The sequence below is a fragment of the Euleptes europaea genome, chromosome 3 (assembly GCF_029931775.1).
Source record: "Euleptes europaea isolate rEulEur1 chromosome 3, rEulEur1.hap1, whole genome shotgun sequence".
Classification (NCBI taxonomy): Eukaryota; Metazoa; Chordata; class Lepidosauria; order Squamata; family Sphaerodactylidae; genus Euleptes; species Euleptes europaea.
In genome coordinates this window covers 89,097,744-89,117,878 of record NC_079314.1, presented here as the reverse complement: position 1 = coordinate 89,117,878, position 20,135 = coordinate 89,097,744, and the positions used below count along the sequence as shown (strand labels likewise).

Below are 20,135 nucleotides of genomic sequence, written 5' to 3'. Positions count from 1 at the left end.
CTCGCAGATGTAAAAAGCATGCCAAGTGAGCTCTTTTGGTTGCTTTTTTGTCTTCCCTGTGCAGCTATCCGCTCCAAGGACACAAACTGGAGGGGTTACCTTATGAAGAAGCTGGTAGGAGCCAGGACCATCCCAGCAGATTTCCACATAAAGGTAACTCCCTCTTGATTTGTCCAGCTTCTTGATCTCCTGATGGGATGCTGTAGTACCAACTTGCGGTGTCCTGGAGGTGTGCATGCCTTTTTCTTAGCCCTCCTCCTCCATGCTTCATGTCTATCTTTGTGGGGTGCAGGTGGTGGTCTTCAGCTTGACCGGGTTCTAGTCATCTGTGCATCCCAGCAAGGATCAGTATGAGCTGAAGGGCTGTGCAGTGCTGGACCATGCAGCAGTCGGAAAGGCTGAAATATATAGCCGCAGGCAGTACTGATTAGTTCCTTTGACAAGTGTGGATGACTAGTGGGGGACACAGCGACTGAGGAATCAGTTGATACATTGTTAAGACTCTGATCACAATCCTGTCCTCTCTATGCAAGGGGCAGTTTTTTCGCATCACTCCCCCCCCATATGCATCGGATTGTAGTGTCTGATGAGCACAGACCTCCCGTGCAAAGGCATAGGAATTAGTTCCAAATGCACAGTCTAGGCTCTCTAAGGTAGTTGGTGAATGCAGGACTAGTAGAAAGTTAGAGGAGTTTAGAAGGGGGGGATGCAGCCCGACCTCCCATCCTCACTGCTCTTGCATTGCCGGTTCAATGCAGCTGCCTTTGTTTGTCTGCTTCATGTATGCGCAGTAGGGACACAGAGCTGCTTACGTTGCTCACCTCTTTCATTTAAGCCTCCCAACCTTGTGAGGTAGGTTAGGTTGAGATAGTGTGTGACTGGCCTGAGGTCACCCAGTGACTTTCCAAGGTAGGGTGGGAATTTGAACTTGGGTCTCCCAGATCCTAGTCTAAAATACTAATCACTACATCACATTGGCTCTTAGTGCCTGGCCTTGATGGCCCAGTTGGAGTGGGGAGCAGTTGTTGAAGCTCATCAGGTATGCTTTGGAAGCCCTGTTGTGGTCAGAGTATAGCTACTCTTTGGGAAAGAAAAGCATCCTCTACATCCTCAGAAACCTTGCCCTAAGTGATCAAAACAGCCCGGGCATGGAAAAAATATAGCATGGTGTAAGCTGATGAATCTGTTTGCGAGCGCAGGGCAAACTCCATTCTTCAGCTTGCAAGGATCTGTTGGAGAGGCTCCCCCTGCTGACATGTTTTAGAAAGCACCCTGGGCCAGTGCTTTTCTCGGTTTTGAATAACGAGATGGCGGATTAAGGAAGAGATTTGTGGGTTTCGGCTTTCATGTGAAATGTGTGCAGTGCTGATTTGGAGTCGCTGGCAGTATGGGTCATTTGCTTATTGTAGTGGTGGAAGGGCTGACTAATGGCTGCAGGATGAATGCTTGCTGTTTAAGTCTGCCTCCTTTCTCTTTCCTGTATTACAGTACATTGTCATGGCTGACAGTGGGTTACTCAGCAATACAGGTCAAAAGAACTTTTCCTTGGTGGAGGCTCAGTTGATAGGTTTTGCTTCAGGATCAGCCGTCGAAGTTTGGACCACAGTACTATGCATGCATACTTGGCTGTGAGTCCCATTGGAAATCTATTGGGCTTACTTCTGAGGAAGTATAGCTGGGATCTGGCTGAGAGTCTGTTTTACAGTGTTTTCTATAGCATGTGTTTGAGTGTCATGATCACAGTGATCCTTACAATAGCCATGTGAGCTAGAGTAGTAGTATTCTTATCCTGTAGGTAGGGGCTTGGATCTACCAGAAGGTTTCTGCAGACAAAAGGGGGCAAAAAAAAGTCCCAAATTCCCCTTGAAATGGGGAATTCCCTGAAATAGCATGAGGGAGTTGGAGGCCTCCCATTGGATGAAGTTTGGCAGAAGCAGTCACACACAGGCACACCCTGTGCATGGCAATTCCCCTATGAATCCAAGTCAGGAGGCTGAGAATGGGCGGCCAAAGTTCATGTGTTAAGGGATATTTAAATTGAGGATTTCCCAGTTCATAGCTCAGTGTACTGGCCTAGCTATGGCTGCTCCCATCAGTGCTTTGATGCGAACCTTCATATGGAATCTTGGTTAAACAAATCTGACTTTGGCTCTGGAATGCTGACTACAAACTACAACTCAGTACCCTTCATCTAAATGCTCCGGGGGAAGGGACAATAAAAAGGTGATGATTCATCCCAATACTTAGCAGGTCATTTTATGTTGGCAAGGGATGGGGATCTGCTAATTTAATGCAATTGCCCTCATTCAGGAGGAACTGCACTCTGTGGTCAGAGGCGTTGTGAGAAGCTCAGTTGATAGTAAGCCTCAGTAGAAGATAGTTGTGTTATGGGATGTAGATGGCACCAGAGCGTTTGCCTCTTTGTTTACGCAGATGACTGAGAACATGAAGTACCCTTTCCGCCAAGGCGTGAGAGTGGAAGTGGTGGACAAGACCCGTGTTTCACGGACACGTATGGCAGTAGTCGACACGGTGATCGGTGGTCGGCTGAGGCTCCTTTATGAGGATGGGGACAGCGATGACGATTTCTGGTGTCACATGTGGAGTCCCCTCATCCACCCTGTGGGCTGGTCTCGAAGGGTTGGCCATAGCATTAAGAAAGCAGGTGAGAGTTCTCATGCCCAATGTATTTAAATGGCAGGGGTGGCTGTTGGGAGATCATATTCTTGTCCAGAGTAGTGGCCTGGTCTACTGCTGAAGCGGCAGTGGTTGGTTGCTGGTGGGTCTTGTGTCCAAGTATTCTCCATGTGTTTGAAGGAGTTAAAATTCATACTGGTGTCCCACTCCTACCACCTTCCTTTATGCTAGGAAGTGGAGGAAAGATACTTGAGATAAACATCGGTGGGGAGTAAAGTTCATGTCAGTTTATGTGCCTTTCTTAATTCAGGTGCCTTTCCAATCTACCTTTAGCTTCCTACAATGTATCAAGAGTGGTGTGTGTTTGCCACTCCAGGAACCTTAGTTGCCTGTCCCCAGCAAAATATTCAGCAAGGAAATGTCAGCTGCATTGACTTTTACATTAGAATTGTACTTGGCCCATCCTCACTCTGAGATTCTGATGGTGGTACAAGGAAGCGAGGAAGCAGCAGTACCCTTAGCACTTGCATTTACATTAAGGAGACCAATACCAGTTTCATTTCATGTTCCTGAACTGCTCAGGTGTTGCAGTTGAACACATGGATTGCTGGACCTAATCTTACCACCCTTGCTATGTAATAATTTATAATTTGGTTTTCTGACTGATGTAAATGTAATAGGTCCATTCCAGTCCATATATACGTTCATGTATGTCAGTCTTGCACTTTTGCAGGAAGAATAAAGAATTAAGCTGAGGTTGAGTTGCTAATATTTCAAATTAAGTTTAATTTTCCTTGTTAAAGATTACTAGTAGCTATCCAGGCCATTCTAGATGCCTTAGTTCTCTCTCTCCCCGTATTATGTCTTTGCTGGAAGAAAAGTGTAATGGAATGGCAAACCACCCTACCTTCCGGAAGATCTACTGTGATGCTGTTCCGCATCTTTTCAAGAAGGTAGGAGAGCATCAGCTTCTTGTTCTTGTTTCCACTGCTGCCCAGAGGTAGAGCATTTGGTAGCACTTGGTAGGAGGAGGGAAAATAAGTCTGTATCATTCTTGGGGTTGCATTTGATAAAATGGTTGGATTCTCTGTCTTTCCCTAGATAGGCATAACAGCAGGAGCATAGGAAGCTGTCTTATAGCAAATCAGAATCAGAGAAATGGGCAGGGAATTTTCCAGTGCTTTATTTTTCTACAGAAAATTTTTCAATTTCAAAGGATTAATTGATTTACAAAATTAGTAATAATGAATGTGATGGCATTGCCAATATAATATTAAGTAAGATTGGCAGTTTCAGAGTTGTAATGTTTTTCGGGTGGTTGTCCCTAGGATATGTGTGTGAGAAAATAAAACATGTATGTTTTATTGATTTGTCGTAAAAGTTAGACTTTAGTAACAAATTAAAACTTGTGGGATGTGTTACTCTAACCTGTCGAAACTTATCAGAAAACTGAAAAAAGAACATTGTTAAATGTTTGACAATCAAGGTAATCTAGAATTTAAAAAACAAAAAACAAACATCGTAACATCTCAGAACTTGGTGTCAAAGCTGTGAAATAAAAGAAACTCTAGTACTGAAATCTCAAGCCTGTTACAATTTTGGTCCCAACCTTTAAGGGACTGCATAGATAAGGTTCACATTTGTGGATAGGAGATCCCACTTCACATCAACCTCTTGTGAATAGAATTTACAATTAAATCCTGTTATGTGTTAGTTTAGTTCAAGTATTATTATTGGGATATAAAGTTAACATGATACTTCTCAAATTTTGTTTAGTATGTTAAATCCTGGCACTGTATTTTGGGACCTAGAAACCTTTGAATCCAAAAACCTTCCAGAAAAGCCATATCACTCGTCAGATAATTCTAACTGGCAAGGGCTCTCTTGGGTATCAGGCAGAGAAAGGTCTTTCCTGTTCTGTCTACCTGAGATTCTTTTAACTGAAGATGCCAGAGGTTGAACCTGGGACTTTCTGCATGTGCAGTGTATGTTTTATCACTGAGCCACAACTCCTCTGCAGTAGCTTTAAAGGAACATTAATTCACTCAGATCCTCCAAATCAGTGCAAAGGACAGCGAAGAAAAGAACGAATATTTGCTCCAGAAGCAAGTGCAGAACTGTCTGTGGTTGAAAAGGGAGTTGCCATCCTATACTTGGGTTAGACGAATGGGCAATATCTCTTTGCTGTAAAAGAGAGGATGAGATGTAGCAAAGTAGGCAGTGTGCTTAGCAAGAATAATTTTTATCTTCCTCCAACAGGGCAGGAATACTGGAATGTGATAGAAATTAAGAACTGGCTTTTCTTCTTTCCCTCCCTTCCACCTGCCCCTGTTGTCACCTTTCCCTTTTTACCTCTCCTGGCTGCGTCTCCCTGTTTCTTCTCTCCAGCCCCTCCAACTTCCCTTTTCTGTTATTCCCTCTTCAGCTTCTCCTTCTCTGTTCTTTCCCTCTTTCCCTCTTCATCCTTTTCCCATCCCCCTCCCCTCTCCCATTTTGACTGACAAACCAAAGACTTGGAAGGCGTGACAATATTGTTGTGGTTGTCTAGCAAGCCCCAAAAATGGCCACAGATCTCCAAATCTAGTCTTGTGAATCTCAGTAGGCATTCATCACTAAGCTACAAATGTTGTTTCTGTCATTTTAGGATTTTTTATTTGTGTGTTAATATTTCAGATTTTTCTGCAAACTTGGGGCTTCCCTGAGGTTTGTGGGAAAATATTCTGGTTTTGTCCTTGGCCACTGTGTGGATTTCAAAAAATCCATTCTCTAGAGCCCGGTTCAGACTTAGATATAGTGATACAATGTTCAGTATTAATGATTAAGCGTTTGGCATGTTTATCATGTTTGCTCTTGCAACCATGCTGTGTAATAATGTAATAGACTTGACCACAATCTGTTCCAGGTTCGTGCTGTCTATCCAGAGGGTGGTTGGTTTGAAGAGGGCATGAAGCTGGAAGCTATTGACCCTTTGAATCTGGGCAACATTTGTGTGGCTACCATTCGCAAGGTATGCTGGCTGGAATCAATCGCTGGAATTCGGGGGCTTTGTCCTCTTGCACTCACTTAACCTTTGGCTTGGGAGGGCAGGTTTTAGGCAGATGGCAGAACTGTGATGGAAGGATAGGAGTGTGGCTCTGATTTTACCTTTGGGGGTACCTCCTGGTTCAGATTCCATCTTCTGCTGTCTATTTCAGGTACAGAACAGGAATCTCCAGAGCTCCTTCCCTAAACAGGTGTACTAGAACCTAGTGCTACACTTTTTTAGAAGCATAAAACATCTGGTAGATATTGAGAAGCCTGCCTTCTATGTATTTTTGGAACATATTAGTGTGTTGCAGAATATTTACATTGTGCTTTGTGTATCTACGCATGTTTATATATTAACCTGCCTTGGCTTTCCTTGTGCGAGAAAGGCTGGGTGGGAGAATAAATGAGGCAGCAGGGGGGTCTCTAGTGGGGAAACTGCTGCCATGAAATATTTTAGTAGGGAAGCTTTCAGGGGAAAGGCTTGGTTGGTGGCTTCTCTTCTCATGCTCGGCCTGCTTTAGGTCCTCTTGGATGGATATCTGATGATTGGCATAGATGGCACGGCCTCTGAGGATGGGTCTGATTGGTTCTGCTACCATGCTTCCCTGCACTCCATTTTCCCTGCTGGTTTCTGTAAGAAGAATGGCATTGAACTGACTCCTCCAAAAGGTGAGGCAACTCCAACCCTTTTCCTTCACTTTTCCAGCTTTGTCACAGAAGCCAGTAGAATCCCACGCCCTCCTGTTAACACAGTGAGGTAAGAAATGAGCAACTTGAAAGACTCATAATTTGAAGTAAAGATGGAGTTTAGTTTCTCTCCTGCTGCCAGCTGGGTTTAATTGAACAAGATAAGTCATCCTGAAAATCATTTTCTTACTGCTAACATCGCTCTACCCTCCTGACCTGGATAGCCCAGGCTAACCCAGTCATGGAAGCTAAGCAGGATCGGCCCTGGATAGTATTTGGATGGGAGACCACCAAGGAAGTCCAGGGTTGTGATGCAGAGAAAGGAAATGGCAAAACACTTCTGAACGTCTCTTGCCTTGAAAACTCCACAGGGTCACCATAAGTCAGCTGTGACTTGATGGCAAAAAAAGATAAAACATCCCTGTTCTTCATGGTTTGAAGGCTGAGCAAAAGCACTGATTTCTCTCTGCTCTTCCAGCTCTCTGGAAGCTTGCATTGTTTGGTTTTCTAGATAACTTCCTCAGCACCCCTTAACTCCTGCACAGTGTTGTTCCACCTTGAAAAACAAACACGGCTTGACAAATCCGCTGTAGTGGTGCCTCTTTTCGAACTGTTCCCCGGAGATGCCCATCTTACATTTTGCCACTGTTTTTTTCCAGTGCTCTGGAAAGCTTTCCCTCCCCCACCCTATTTTATGCTACTAACAGCCCGATTTTTGAATTACTTCAGGATATGATGCCAAGACCTTCAGCTGGGCAAATTACCTGGAAAAGACCAAGTTCAAGGCTGCGCCAACACGCCTGTTCAGTATGGTGAGTATCACATAAAAGCTCTACACTTCTGATACTCCTATCACACACTGAAAGAAGAAATAAAAAGGGGGCAGTCTGGAGGGATTTGGAGCACCTTCCCTAAGTTGAAAGGCTCAAATATTTGGGCTGTTTTAATTTAGAGGGAAAAAATCCTTTTATTTTTGTTTCTTCTTAGGGAAGGTGCTCCAACCCCTCAACTATCTTGGTTGCTTGGTTCTTGTAGGTTATCCGGGCTGTGTAACCGTGGTCTTGGAATTTTCTTTCCTGACGTTTCGCCAGCAACTGTGGCAGGCATCTTCAGAGTAGTAACACTGAAGGACAGTGTCTCTCAGTGTCAAGGGTGTAGAAAGAGTAATATATAGTCAGAAAGGGGTTGGGTTTGAGCTGAGTATTGTCCTGCAAAAGTATTGTCCTGTAAGTATCAAGATAATGTGCTAATGAGGGTATGGTATGTTAATATGGAACCATTGTATCCTGAAGTGATCTGTTAATGTGTGTAATCCAAAACTAATCTGTATGGCTATTGTTGAATGTTGTCTTTGTCTGGAGGTGTTTCAGGGCAGGAAGCCAAGCCTTATTCATTCTTAAACTCTCCTCTTTTCTGTTAAAGTTGTGCTGATGTTTGTGAATTTCAATGGCTTCTCTGTGCAATCTGACAAAATAGTTGGTAGAATTGTCCAGTCTTTCAGTGTCTTGGAATAAGACCCTGTGTCCTGTTTGTGTCAGTCCATGTTCAGCCACTGCTGATTTCTCAGGTTGGCCAAGTCTGCAGTATCTTTCATGTTCTTTTATCCTTGTTTGTATGCTGCGTTTTGTGGTCCCGATGTAAACTTCTCCACAGCTGCAAGGTATACGATATACTCCTGCAGAGGTGAGGGGGTCTCTTTTGTCTTTTGCTGATCGTAGCATTTGTTGTATTTTCTTGGTGGGTTTAAACACTGTTTGTAGGTTATGTTTTTTCAAAAGTTTCTCCATCCTATCAGTGACTCCTTTAATAAATGGCAAGAATACCTTTCCTATGGGAGACTGTTTTTCTTGAGTTTTCTGATTTTTGTTTGGTTCAATGGCCCTTCTGATTTCATTCTTGGAGTAGCCGTTTGCTAGCAGTGCGTGATTTAGATGGTTAGTTTCTTCCTTGAGAAACTGTGGTTCACAGATCCGTCTTGCACGGTCCATTAATGTTTTGATTATTCCTCTTTTCTGTCGGGGGTGGTGGTTGGAGTTTTTGTGTAAGTAGCGATCTGTGTGAGTTGGTTTCCGGTAGACCTTGTGACCTAACTGAAGGTTTGAACCCACCAAGAAAATACAACAAATGCTACGATCAGCAAAAGACAAAAGAGACCCCCTCACCTCTGCAGGAGTATATCGTATACCTTGCAGCTGTGGAGAAGTTTACATCGGGACCACAAAACGCAGCATACAAACAAGGATAAAAGAACATGAAAGATACTGCAGACTTGGCCAACCTGAGAAATCAGCAGTGGCTGAACATGGACTGACACAAACAGGACACAGGGTCTTATTCCAAGACACTGAAAGACTGGACAATTCTACCAACTATTTTGTCAGATTGCACAGAGAAGCCATTGAAATTCACAAACATCAGCACAACTTTAACAGAAAAGAGGAGAGTTTAAGAATGAATAAGGCTTGGCTTCCTGCCCTGAAACACCTCCAGACAAAGACAACATTCAACAATAGCCATACAGATTAGTTTTGGATTACACACATTAACAGATCACTTCAGGATACAATGGTTCCATATTAACATACCATACCCTCATTAGCACATTATCTTGATACTTACAGGACAATACTTTTGCAGGACAATACTCAGCTCAAACCCAACCCCTTTCTGACTATATATTACTCTTTCTACACCCTTGACACTGAGAGACACTGTCCTTCAGTGTTACTACTCTGAAGATGCCTGCCACAGTTGCTGGCGAAACGTCAGGAAAGAAAATTCCAAGACCACGGTTACACAGCCCGGATAACCTACAAGAACCAATGAACTCTGACCGTGAAAGCCTTCGACAATATCTTGGTTGCCTTTTCCAGCTATGTCCTATCCCTTCTGAAGTAGAATAACCAGTATGCCCAATATTCCAAATGCAGGCACATCATACATTTCTATAGAATCATAGAGTTGTAAGGGGCCATGCAGGCCATCTAGTCCAATCTCCTGCTTAATGCAGCGTCAGTCTAAAGCACCCCGACAAATGTTCATCCAGCAGCTGATTGAAGACTGCCAGTGAGGAGGAGCTCACCCCTAGGCAGCCAGTTCCACTGCTGAACTACTCTTACTGTAAAAAATGTTTTCCTAATGTCCAGCTGATACCTTTCTGTCCGTAATTTATACTCATATTGCGAGTTCTATCCTCTGCTGCCAACAGGAACAGCTCCCTGACAGCCTCTAAGTGACAGCCTTTCACATCCTTAAAGAGAGCAATTATGTCCCCTCTGAACCTCCCTTTTCCCAGACTGAATATTCCCAAGTTCCTCCGCCTTTCCTCGTAGATCGTGGTCTCCAGGCCCTGTTCATCCTTGTTGTTCTCCTCTACACCCGCTTCATTCTGTCCACATCCTTTTTGAAGTGAGGCCTCCAGAACTACACACAGTACTCTGGGTGCAGCCTGACCTATGCGGTGTGCAGTGAGACTTTGACTTCTTGTGATTTGGATGTTATGCCCCTGTTGATACACCCCAAAACTACATTAGGCTTGTTTACTGCTACCTCACACTGACTGCTTATATTTAGCTTACAGTCCACCCATACCCCCAAGATCTTATTCACACACACTGCTACCCAGAGATGTATTCCCCATCCAGTATGTGTGCTTCTCATTTTTGTTACCCAAATGTAGAACTCTGCACTTTGTTGAATTGCCTCTTGTTCGCATCTGCCCACTTTTCCAGTATGTTCAGATCTTGTTGAATTCTGTCTCTATCTTCTGGGGCATTTGCTATAACCCTTGACTAATAATTTTCCTTATTAAAAAGACTGCACTGCATGATCGTCTTCAGACTGGAGGTATTTCTCTCCTCTTTGCAGGATTGCCCAAACCATGGCTTTAAGGTGGGCAGCAAGCTAGAAGCAGTAGACTTGATGGAACCCAGACTTATCTGTGTGGCCACGGTGAAGCGGGTGGTCCATCGGCTTCTGAGAATCCACTTTGATGGCTGGGACAGTGAATATGACCAGTGGGTGGACTGTGAGTCTCCAGATATCTATCCTGTGGGTTGGTGTGAACTGATAGGTTACCAGCTGCAACCACCAGTGGTCCCAGGTAAGGGAAGTCGGATTTGCTCCCAGCACCACTAGCTTGTTTCAAGAGGTGTTTTGGTGGCAGGCTGGCCTGTTGCTCTTTTGTGTAAGAGGGAAAAAGCTCTTGGCATTACTGCAAAGAAAACTCTCTAATCTGTTGGGCTAGGAACCTGGCAGGGGCTAAACGTAGTCGCTGATGAGGACCTGAAGTTAAGATGCAACATGGGCTCCTGCAGAGCTGGATTGAAGGCAGAAGCTACCTAAACTAATGCAGTCTTAGTCAACGTTTCCAGGTCTTCCTTGCCATCCTAAGTCACGTGAGTGGATAAGCATCTCTACAGATGTTGCTCTCCTCCGTCATCAGCAGGGGTCAGTGTGGCAGCATCTTGATTTGGATTTAACTGTAAGCCTCCTACCTTCCTTGGCTTGTTCATTCTCCATAATGCCATGGGATGTAGCGGCTGGTGAAGAATTTACTGGTCTGTTTCATAGATCCAAAAAATGTTTCTGGCCCTCATATTTGAAAAGTACTGATATCGCATCTTCCATCTCCTGAAAATACTTCTGTGCTTGGGGATGAAGCTGCTACTATGAATTTTAGGAGGGGCGAGTGAGAAGGTCATTTGGTTGACTCTGCTGCTACAAAGCAAGACCACCCACTTGCCAGCTCCATGCAGGCATCCAGCCCATTCAAACCAGACAAAGCTGCCTTTGAATCCTATTCCTTTATTTGTTCAGTCTTTTCCAATCTCACTCAAGGCTCTTCTGTGGGTTTTCATTGCAAAACAAAGTTAATATACGTGGTCCCAGAATACAATATGCAAACGTTGGAAAGGGATGGGGTCATTATCTCGACCGACCTACAACTTTCCTGCTTCCTAACAAAAGAACTCCTAGCCTGCTTTCTCTGGGAACTAATCTTGGAACTTCTTGCCTGGAAACTACTTCATACTTAGCCGCTGCTTTTGTGGCTGTATTATATAGCTTTAATTAGGATCTTCTGCTCAAGGTCTGCTTCAGGTACAGTCTTACAGGTCAACGTGAACCTCATCAGCTAAAGCTAGAGCTTTTTGTGCCTTGGCACTGGCATGGTGCCAAGTTGTTTTCTGTTGTCCCAGAAGGTCGGACCAGAACCAGGGGGTTGAAATTAAATCAAAAGAGTTTCTGTCTAGACATTAGAAAGAATTTTCTAACAGTTAGAGCGGTTCCTCAGTGGAACAGGCTTCCTCGGGAGGTGGTAAGCTCTCCTTCCATGGAGGTTTTTAAGAAGAGGCTAGATGGCCATCTGTCAGCAAGGCTGATTCTGTGACCTTAGGCAGAGGATGAGAGGGAGGGCATCTTGGTCATCTTCTGGTCACTGGAGGTTTGGGCGGGGGGTGGGAGGTAGTTTTGAATTTCCTGCATTGTGCAGGGGGTTGGACTTGATGATCCTGGTGGTCCCTTCCAATTCTATTATTATGGAATGGACTTTTAAAGGAGGTTGGGATGCCACCATAAGGTGGAGTTATTTAGAAGAGTCTATTCGAACTCGTATCTGTTTGATGGCTGCGTTGAATCTACATGGATCTCTGTTCATATAGCTTAGAATTTACTGGCTTGGTGGCTACATTGATCTGTTTATAGAGGTTAGAGCTCTGTTTACTGGCTTTAATTGTATTTACTGTTTTTAATGTGTATTGCTTGAGTTACTGTGTAATCTGCCTTCAGCTTCTTGTGGAGCATTGTGGGATAAGAATTATGAATAAAATCGTGCTCTGCTCTTTTTCTTGGTGACAGAGCCCATTTCACCTGTGCCAGCCAAGGAGGTGCCAAAGAAGAAGCGGAAGCCATACGGGAGGAAAAGTAAGTGGCAATTTGAGCTACATTGTATTTGGCACATTCAGGCACAGATCTAGTGGAGGTCCTTCCCTTGATCTGTAAGGCAAGAAATATGTTCAATGTTTTCACCTCCTGTCTCAGAATAAATGCTAACTTTACTCTCTCATAACGACAGTGTCTTGGTATGGTTCTTTACCTATAGTCAAGCTGACAATGGCCTGGGCTAGCAGTAATGCAAAAGATAGTTTCTGTTCTAAATGTAGGAAGCCCAAATTTAGATCTATGCTCAGCTGGGTAGCCACTATAATGTGAGCCCTCTCCTGTGGCTGAAAGCAGTTCAGCGCAGACACAAATTTGCCACCTCAATAAGAAATAGGGCTCCATCACCATTCTGCGCTCCTGGGAAGAAGAGCAGCAAATGATCGAAACAAAAGGGTGAGCTTGGTTTTCCTAAGCTTTCCTTTTATGTTTCAAGGAAAAAAGATGACCGCTAAAGCCCGTTCCCTCAAGCAATCGGCTAAGAAACCGCCTGCTCCGAAACCAAAGAAAGGAATGAAAGTGGCAAGTGAGGCCTCACCGAAACCAGTTTCTGATGAAGGTAAGGATGGGTGTGTGTATCTGGATCCTTTCACCATGAAGGAGGAGAACTGGACAGGGGAAGAAGGCCATTAAAGAAGTAGTAAATCTGAGTGTCCCCCACACCTTGCTAGAATTCACCTTGTTCACTGAAAAAATGATGCAATATCAGTTCTAGAGATTCTGGAAGAGTCTGGCAGACTAAAATGGGATTCAGCACTAAAAAATACCAGATTCTGCCACTGGGGTAAATGAAGTGCATTTCCCCTTCAAAATGCAATAATAATAAAAATGCAGTATTTTTGTATGCTATCTCAGTAAATCCTGTTAATGAACAGGGATGCAGTGATCCATTCTTCCAGTTTAGTTGCACAGTGTGCTCTAGGATCTCTTTTGAATTGTTTAATTTTTTTGTTTTCGTAGGAGTTCCCAAAATTTTTCACAGACTAGTGTGGGCAAATGGGGACAGATAAGGGGAGGCAAAGACTTTAGGGCCTGGGGTCTTCACTTGGTTTGTGCCTGCATCCAGATCTCAACAGCCATGCTGGCAGGAAGAGCTGATCCTATTTTAAAGAGAAATGATTGTGGGTAGGATGGCCCCCATGCCATTTGTTCATTTGATGTAGCACAGAATACAAAGAAAGATTGCACCCATCAGCTGTGCAAATTGTGGGGCATGGTTGTGCACATTATATGTAACTGCTCAAACCACACTGTGCAGTTATATAGGCATGCATCCAGTCTGAAATCAACTTGCAATGAAGGGGCTGTGGTTCAGTTTGTAGAGCATCTGCTTGGCATGCAGAAGGTCCCAGGTTCAATACCTGGCATTTCCAGTTAAAGGGACTAGGAAAGTAGGTGATGTGAAAGACCTCTGCTTGAGACCCTAGAGAGCTGTTGCCGCTCTGAGTAGACAATACTCACTTAGATGGACCAAGGGTCTGATTCAGTTTAAGGCATCTTCATATGTTCATGTGCAGGTATCGCCTAAGTGGTTTAAGTTCTGCTATTTTAGTAGTAAGAAGTCCTGCGTACACCCTCTGTAATTGTCAAGCATTGAAATGGGATTTCCAGAATATTTCCAGGTTTTTTCTTACGGAACCACAAAGGCCAAAATTAATTAAATTTCATTAAAATGATCACAGTAGCCACTGACTTCTGCATATTTTAATAAATTGTGGTCGCATTCCTTAGCTCCATAGTCAAAGATCCTACCTTATCCTTCTCAGCAGATATTGGAGGAGGGGATTTGCTGTTATCTATGAAAACTGGCATTGCTTAGTGCACATCACAGAATGATATCCAACTTTCAGTGCTGAAACTGTTTGCTACAAAATTCCAAAAACCCTCTTTTTAGAAAGGAGTAGACTTCTCACTCTTTTGTGTGTGTGTGTGTGTGTGTGTGTTAAGTGCCGTTAAGTCGCTTCCAACTCATGGCGACCCTATGAATGAAAGTCCTCCAAAATGTCCTGTCTTTGACAGCCTTGCTCAGATCTTGCAAATTGAAGGCTGTGGCTTCCTTTATTGAGTCAATCCACTCTTTTGACTATAAAGAAAATACTGAAAAGTGGGTTCATTGCCATTCACCTTTATAATAAATGAGTTCCTTTGTCATATTCAGCACTTAACAGTAGTGACTACTGAGGGTGGATGCAGTTTTGGTGGTATGTTGTCATTGTGTATCTTGCCAACAACTCTGTGTGTGTCTGGCCAGGGAACGGACTCTGAGGCGAAGTCTGGTGATGTGAATGTGCCCCCTCCCCCTCTGTTTCACAGCGGTTGTTGCTGTGCAGGTGAAAGAAGAAAATCTTGATGATTCAGCGATGGCTTCTGAAGCTCCACAATTTCCAGTAACAATTAGATGTGTAAAAGATGAGGACCTGGAACCAGAAGCTCCAGCAGGCCCTGTGTTGGGCAGTTCCTTAAAAGAAGAAGAAGACGTGGAACCAAAAGCCCTGAAGACTCCTGTGCCGAGTGGTTCCTTAAAAGATGAGGACATGGAAACAGAAGCTCCAGCAGGCCCTGAGCTGAGCAGTTCCATAAAAGACGAGGACATGGAACAGGAAGCCTCAAAGAGTCCTGTACTGATTGGCTGCTTGAAGGATGAGGATGTGGACTAAACCTTAAGGCAGAAAAGAGACTTTGGTATCTTGCACAGTAATCTTACGAATGACAGAAGGACTCACTGGGCTTGTTTGAGGGCTTGAGCCAAAGGTCAGATATCACAGAGCTGTAGTTTTTGTAGAAAATGTATATCTCCCACCCAACCCTTACCCCAAAAAAACCCCAGCTCTTGGAAAACAGACTTCATCAAACTATGTAGAAAGGCAAACCTGTGCTGCCTTTCTAAGGAATACTGCAGCAACAGATGAATTTCTCCACTTAGCTTGAAGGGAGGGAAGACGATGCCATCACGGATTTTCAATGAGAGCCTGTGTACAGATATGCGCCAAAGCTATAATGCCACAGCTATTTTCCACAATGGATTTGACTTCTGCTCTCCATGTTACCGTTGTCATCTTCTGTGTTGTGTTGTCTGCTTTTGCTTTTTGATTGACCCTGGTGGTCCCTTCCAACTCTATGATTGCCATTTGACCAAGAGAGCCACCACTCTGGCAATGAAATTGCATGCAAGCCCCCCCTTCCACCAAAATGTCCCATTCTTTTCTGTGAGAGTACTTGTAATAGAAAATGCCTGTGTGTGCTTAGACCATCTCAGAGCGGGAAGCCCCTGCATGTTCAGAGTTCTGGATTACAAGGTATAACAACGAAGAGATGGAAAAGCTGATTGATGGAGTAGGAATTAATGGTAGAAACTACCTCCTCTTATCATGAACTGTGTAAAATAAGATAGATTTGAATCCAGTATCACCTTATAAGACCAACAAGATTTTCAGGGAATAAACATTTGAGAGTAAAGCTCCCTTCTTCATCTGAAGAAAAACTTGTATGCTTCTTATGCCAGCACATGAGCCAGGGAATTAAGGCATTTAAGTGTATGTGAGACATGGGAGTACAACATGGAGAACACCTAAGTGTGTTAGAACACATACATCATGGTTTTTAGTATCCTAAATGCTTGGCATGACCCCATTCAGATACCACAACCATCCCCCATTTTGTTAATCACTAGAACAAGCCTGGTTTATCCTTGAGATTATCCCTTGTGTGCGGTGCTAAGATTGAAGCTTTCCTGGTATAAAAACGTCCTTTAGTTAATCACAGTTAATTGTGTTGTCCGTTCTAATCTTTTAGCACACTGGGGTTGCTTTCTGGCCTACAAACAAGAATGCCTAAACTAGGCAGTCTCCGATTAGTGAGGGGGTGGTGGAGTATAAGCCTTATTTTCATTCCAAACAAATTAGATTGCTCATGACATCTCAGTAGACAGTTTTCCATTTCAGTCACTAAAGCTATCTTTCCTGTTGAGATGAGCATGAAGACTTGGTAAAATGCATCATAATACCTTGAAAGTCTTGAGTGGGGCTTTTTTGATTCAGGCTTCCAGTCTCTACCTTCTTCTACTCTCAGCCCCTAATGTATGCTTATTCCCACCTTCTGTTTAGCTATTTGTATTTGAGCAAACATTTGTGTTCCTAAGACAGTAACAGTGGAAGTCCCAGTGTCCTGGTGGTCTTCCTTTCCCTAGGCATCTTGATTGATTCAGAGCACCAGTCCATTTGTTGCTAGTTCCATCCAGGCGAAGGCTATGGAGGAGCGTGGGGCTGACAACAACCCAAAACTGTGCTTCCCAAACTCTTGTAATGGTCTGTTAGACCTCGGAATGGTATGATAGCTGCTGCAACTCAAGCCCTTCCCCAGGAATAAGTATGTACTGTGGCACAGGATGACTCCTAAGAGTGGTGCTGTTCATACTCAGCCTCCTCTTCGCCTTCTCCCTCCTTGCAAATTTTTGGAGTTTTAGCAGAAGAAGAGTTGGTTTTTATACCCCACTTTTCTCTACCTTTAAGGAGTCTCAAAATGGCTAACAATCACCTTCCCTTCTCCTCCCCACAACAGACACCTTGTGAGGTAGGTGGGGCTGAGAGAGTTCGGAGAGAACTGTGACTGCCCCAAGGTCACCCAGCAGGCTTCATATGGAGGAGTGGGGAATCGAACCCAGTTCTTCATATTAGAATCCACCACTCTTAACCCCTACACCACGTTGGTAGTTACTTCCTTCAAAATAAAGTAGGTGTGCTGAATTAAGACTGGAAACAAATGTGCATTTACTGCCGCTTCACCTGTGGCTGTTGCTTGTCAACTTTATTGTTCATTATACATTTACAATGTAAAATGTAGCATTACTACATAAACTAAGAATAGGCACACCAATAAAGGTTCTGTAATTATTGGTTACACATAGGGAATAGTACTAAAGCCATGTGATGGTTTTGTTTGATTTCAGAGTGGTCTCTAGATTTTGTTTCATATGGAGTGCATGACTGGTAGTTTAGAAAAACATAATTTAGGCTGCTTAGATGACATTTGAAATCTATCTCAGTGTTTTAACAGCTGCCTCACAATTTCTTTACTACAATGATTGGTATAAGCTGGTCTTTGACTGTAATAAATAAATGATGATGATTGGCAGGGCATTTTATCAATGGGAGTGAATTTCCTGATAGGTGAGAATTTGTGTGTTTGAGTGATTTAGCCATCAGAGCCTGTAGAAGGTCACACATTTCTATGGAGGGAAGAATGTGAAGGGCACCAGTGAGGTGAATGGGCCAAATTTTGACTGGGATTTACACACGTGTTCCTAGAGAAAGCTGGAGATGATGGGAGAGGGGCCTGATTAGTACAGAAAATGATGCATAGCGGTAAGGACAGCTAAATACTGCTAACCACCCTCTTGTTCGCTTAGCTGTTGCCATGTTTGAATCATTGTTCTTGAAGTCAGGTTCACTTCTGGTGAGGAGCAGAACTGGGAGGAAACAATGCTTCAAACATTAAAGCATAACAGAAGGAGGAGAGGGAGGGGAGACTTTGTCCCCCTCCTCAGTCTGTGCAGTTTTCTGTTTTTAGATATAGCTGTTCACTCCCACTTTACATGTGAATTACATGCACATGTTCTTCCCATCCTCTCTAGTTTGGTCCTATTGAGAGAAGAAATGCAGTTTGGGGGAGAACACAATTCAAGTCCAGTAGCACCACAATGACCAACAATTTTTTCCAGGGTATAAGCTTTTGTGAGTCAAAACTCCGTCAGATACTAGTTGGGAGGGCTGAAGGGGAGAGAGAACTGATAGTTGGCTGAAACTAGCAGGAAAACAAAAAGGACTCCATGTGGCACCATAAAGACTAACGTTTAATGGAACACAAGTTTTTGTGTGCTTAGTGCCTAAAGGCCTTAAAGCCCCTAAAGGCTCCAGTGTTCTGTCATCCACAGGAACTTGATGGTGCTGTCCCTGGGACGACTTACAGTTCAGGAAGGCGGGAGCATTCAGTAGTGTGTTAAACAAGCTGTGTGGTTTCAATTTAAAGTGGAAGCATGCTTGGCCCATAACCCAGATGGATCGTAACCATCCTCAGCTAGTTTTTGGGAAGGGGTTGCGGCTCAGTGGTAGAGAATCTGCTTGGCATGCAGAAAGTCCCAGGTTCAGTCCCCAGCATCTCCAGTCAAATGGACTAGGCAAGTAGGTGATGTGAAAGACCTCTGCCTGAGACCCTGGAGAGCTGCTGCCAGTCTGAGTAGACAATACTGACTTTGATGGACCAAGTGTCTGATTCAGTATAAGGCAGCTTCATGTGTTCATGTGTTTCTGCCAAGAATGTACTTTTTTGTGGATGCTACTTTGTGTGGTCAGTTGTTTGTGTGAAGTACATCCCATACCATCTCTGATCTTAACCTTTCCAGCAGATTCCCCCCTTTGGGGGGAGTAGTTCCCTAATGAGGTGGAAATCAGTCTAAGCCATTTGGAAGCTGCCTTGACAAATGGTTTAGATGCTGTTAGGAATGTAAATCAAGCAGGCACACACACCCATCTGCTATTTTCCAAGTGAAAAGTATGTATGAAAAATACCTTGGGGCAGATAAAAGTGGGCAGTGGCACATCTGAAAAGGGAATTCTGTTTGAAACCCTTAAATTAAATTACTTTTTTGCTGAGCTGATACCTAATGAAAGAATTTCAGTTATATGGTTGATATTTAAGGCAATGGCAAACCACCTGGGCTCAGTATTTGCACCCTACATGGGCTCATCCAATATCCTGATTAAAAAGCCTCTTAGGAGGAAGCCCCACCACTTACCTGGGGTAAACTGTTTTATTATCTGTCCATTCTTGCACCAAGGAGGCATTTCCTGTTACACAGCTTTAGGCTACTGGCCTCAGCATGTATGTTTAGAAGTAAATCCCTTTTGAAATCCTCAAGGTTTGCCTAAATGGTTAGGGTGAGGATGTACTAAGTGTCCTTTACTGTAAACTGTCCCAGTTGCTTCTTGCAGTTGCCCCAGTACACTATTGTGTGTATTCTCATTTGTGGAAGTCTTAGGAGATTTTGAATAACTATCATGCTGCCTTCATTTCTCTGAGTTCAGCATGCAACCAGGCATTCAGCCTTTCCTAAGAACCTTAAGAAAAGCCTTGTTGGATCAGAGATCAACCTTGTTTCCTGGAGTAGCCAATTAGACACCCCCTGGAAACTCACAAGTAAGGCAAGGACCATATCATACAGCTTTAACTCCTTTATCTTCCTTTTGTTCTGTGCTGAATCAGATTTATCTGTTTTGTCCATCAGATTACCACCCTTCAATTTCACACTGAACACATCACGGAAATGTATGAGGCAGTTTAACCTGGCAGAGGGTGGAATTTAACTCTGTATTCACAAATGACACTGATGGTATTTTCATCTCCCATATTTGTAACCTAAATGAAAATTGCCTTCTCTCTTGCTTTTTTTGTATTGTGACAAGTGGTCTATGCATTATCCTCTCCTGCTGGGAATTGCCTCAAACAGCCTGCTGCCATTATCCCAGAAACTGTGATGAACAAATTGCTATAGAATTTTCTGCCACTGCACAAAGCAATCACCGTGCAGGGCTTGTTTCAAGCAGCTTCAATTGGGCTGTTGTAGTTCTTGGTGATGTTGGAAAGTGCCATCAAGTTGCAGTTGACTTACGGCAACCCCGTAGGGTTTTCAAGGCAAGGGACATGCAGAGGTCGTTTGCCATTGCCTGCCTCTGTGTAGTGACCCTGGACTTTCTTGGTCTCCCATCCCAACTAATCAAGGCTGACCCTGCTTAGCTTCTGAGCTTGGGCTAGCCTGGGTCATCCAGGTCAGGGTGCTGTAGTTCTTAGACCCT

At 43.8% G+C, this 20,135-nt stretch overlaps 1 protein-coding gene across 1 annotated transcript in view; it reads left to right on the top strand.

Annotated features, from left to right (window-relative positions):
* Nucleotides 1-15,083, top strand: part of L3MBTL2 (L3MBTL histone methyl-lysine binding protein 2) — a 31,602-nt gene extending 16,519 nt beyond the window's left edge. Inside the window, exons 8-17 of the mRNA XM_056846202.1 lie at nucleotides 65-153; nucleotides 2,434-2,665; nucleotides 3,514-3,590; nucleotides 5,540-5,644; nucleotides 6,186-6,333; nucleotides 7,081-7,163; nucleotides 10,219-10,453; nucleotides 12,208-12,273; nucleotides 12,725-12,847; nucleotides 14,602-15,083. Of these exons, the coding sequence (XP_056702180.1) occupies nucleotides 65-153; nucleotides 2,434-2,665; nucleotides 3,514-3,590; nucleotides 5,540-5,644; nucleotides 6,186-6,333; nucleotides 7,081-7,163; nucleotides 10,219-10,453; nucleotides 12,208-12,273; nucleotides 12,725-12,847; nucleotides 14,602-14,945 (1,502 nt within the window). The 3' untranslated portion in view covers nucleotides 14,946-15,083. The remainder of the gene's footprint in view (nucleotides 1-64; nucleotides 154-2,433; nucleotides 2,666-3,513; nucleotides 3,591-5,539; nucleotides 5,645-6,185; nucleotides 6,334-7,080; nucleotides 7,164-10,218; nucleotides 10,454-12,207; nucleotides 12,274-12,724; nucleotides 12,848-14,601) is intronic.
* Nucleotides 15,084-20,135: the final 5,052 nt, after the last annotated feature.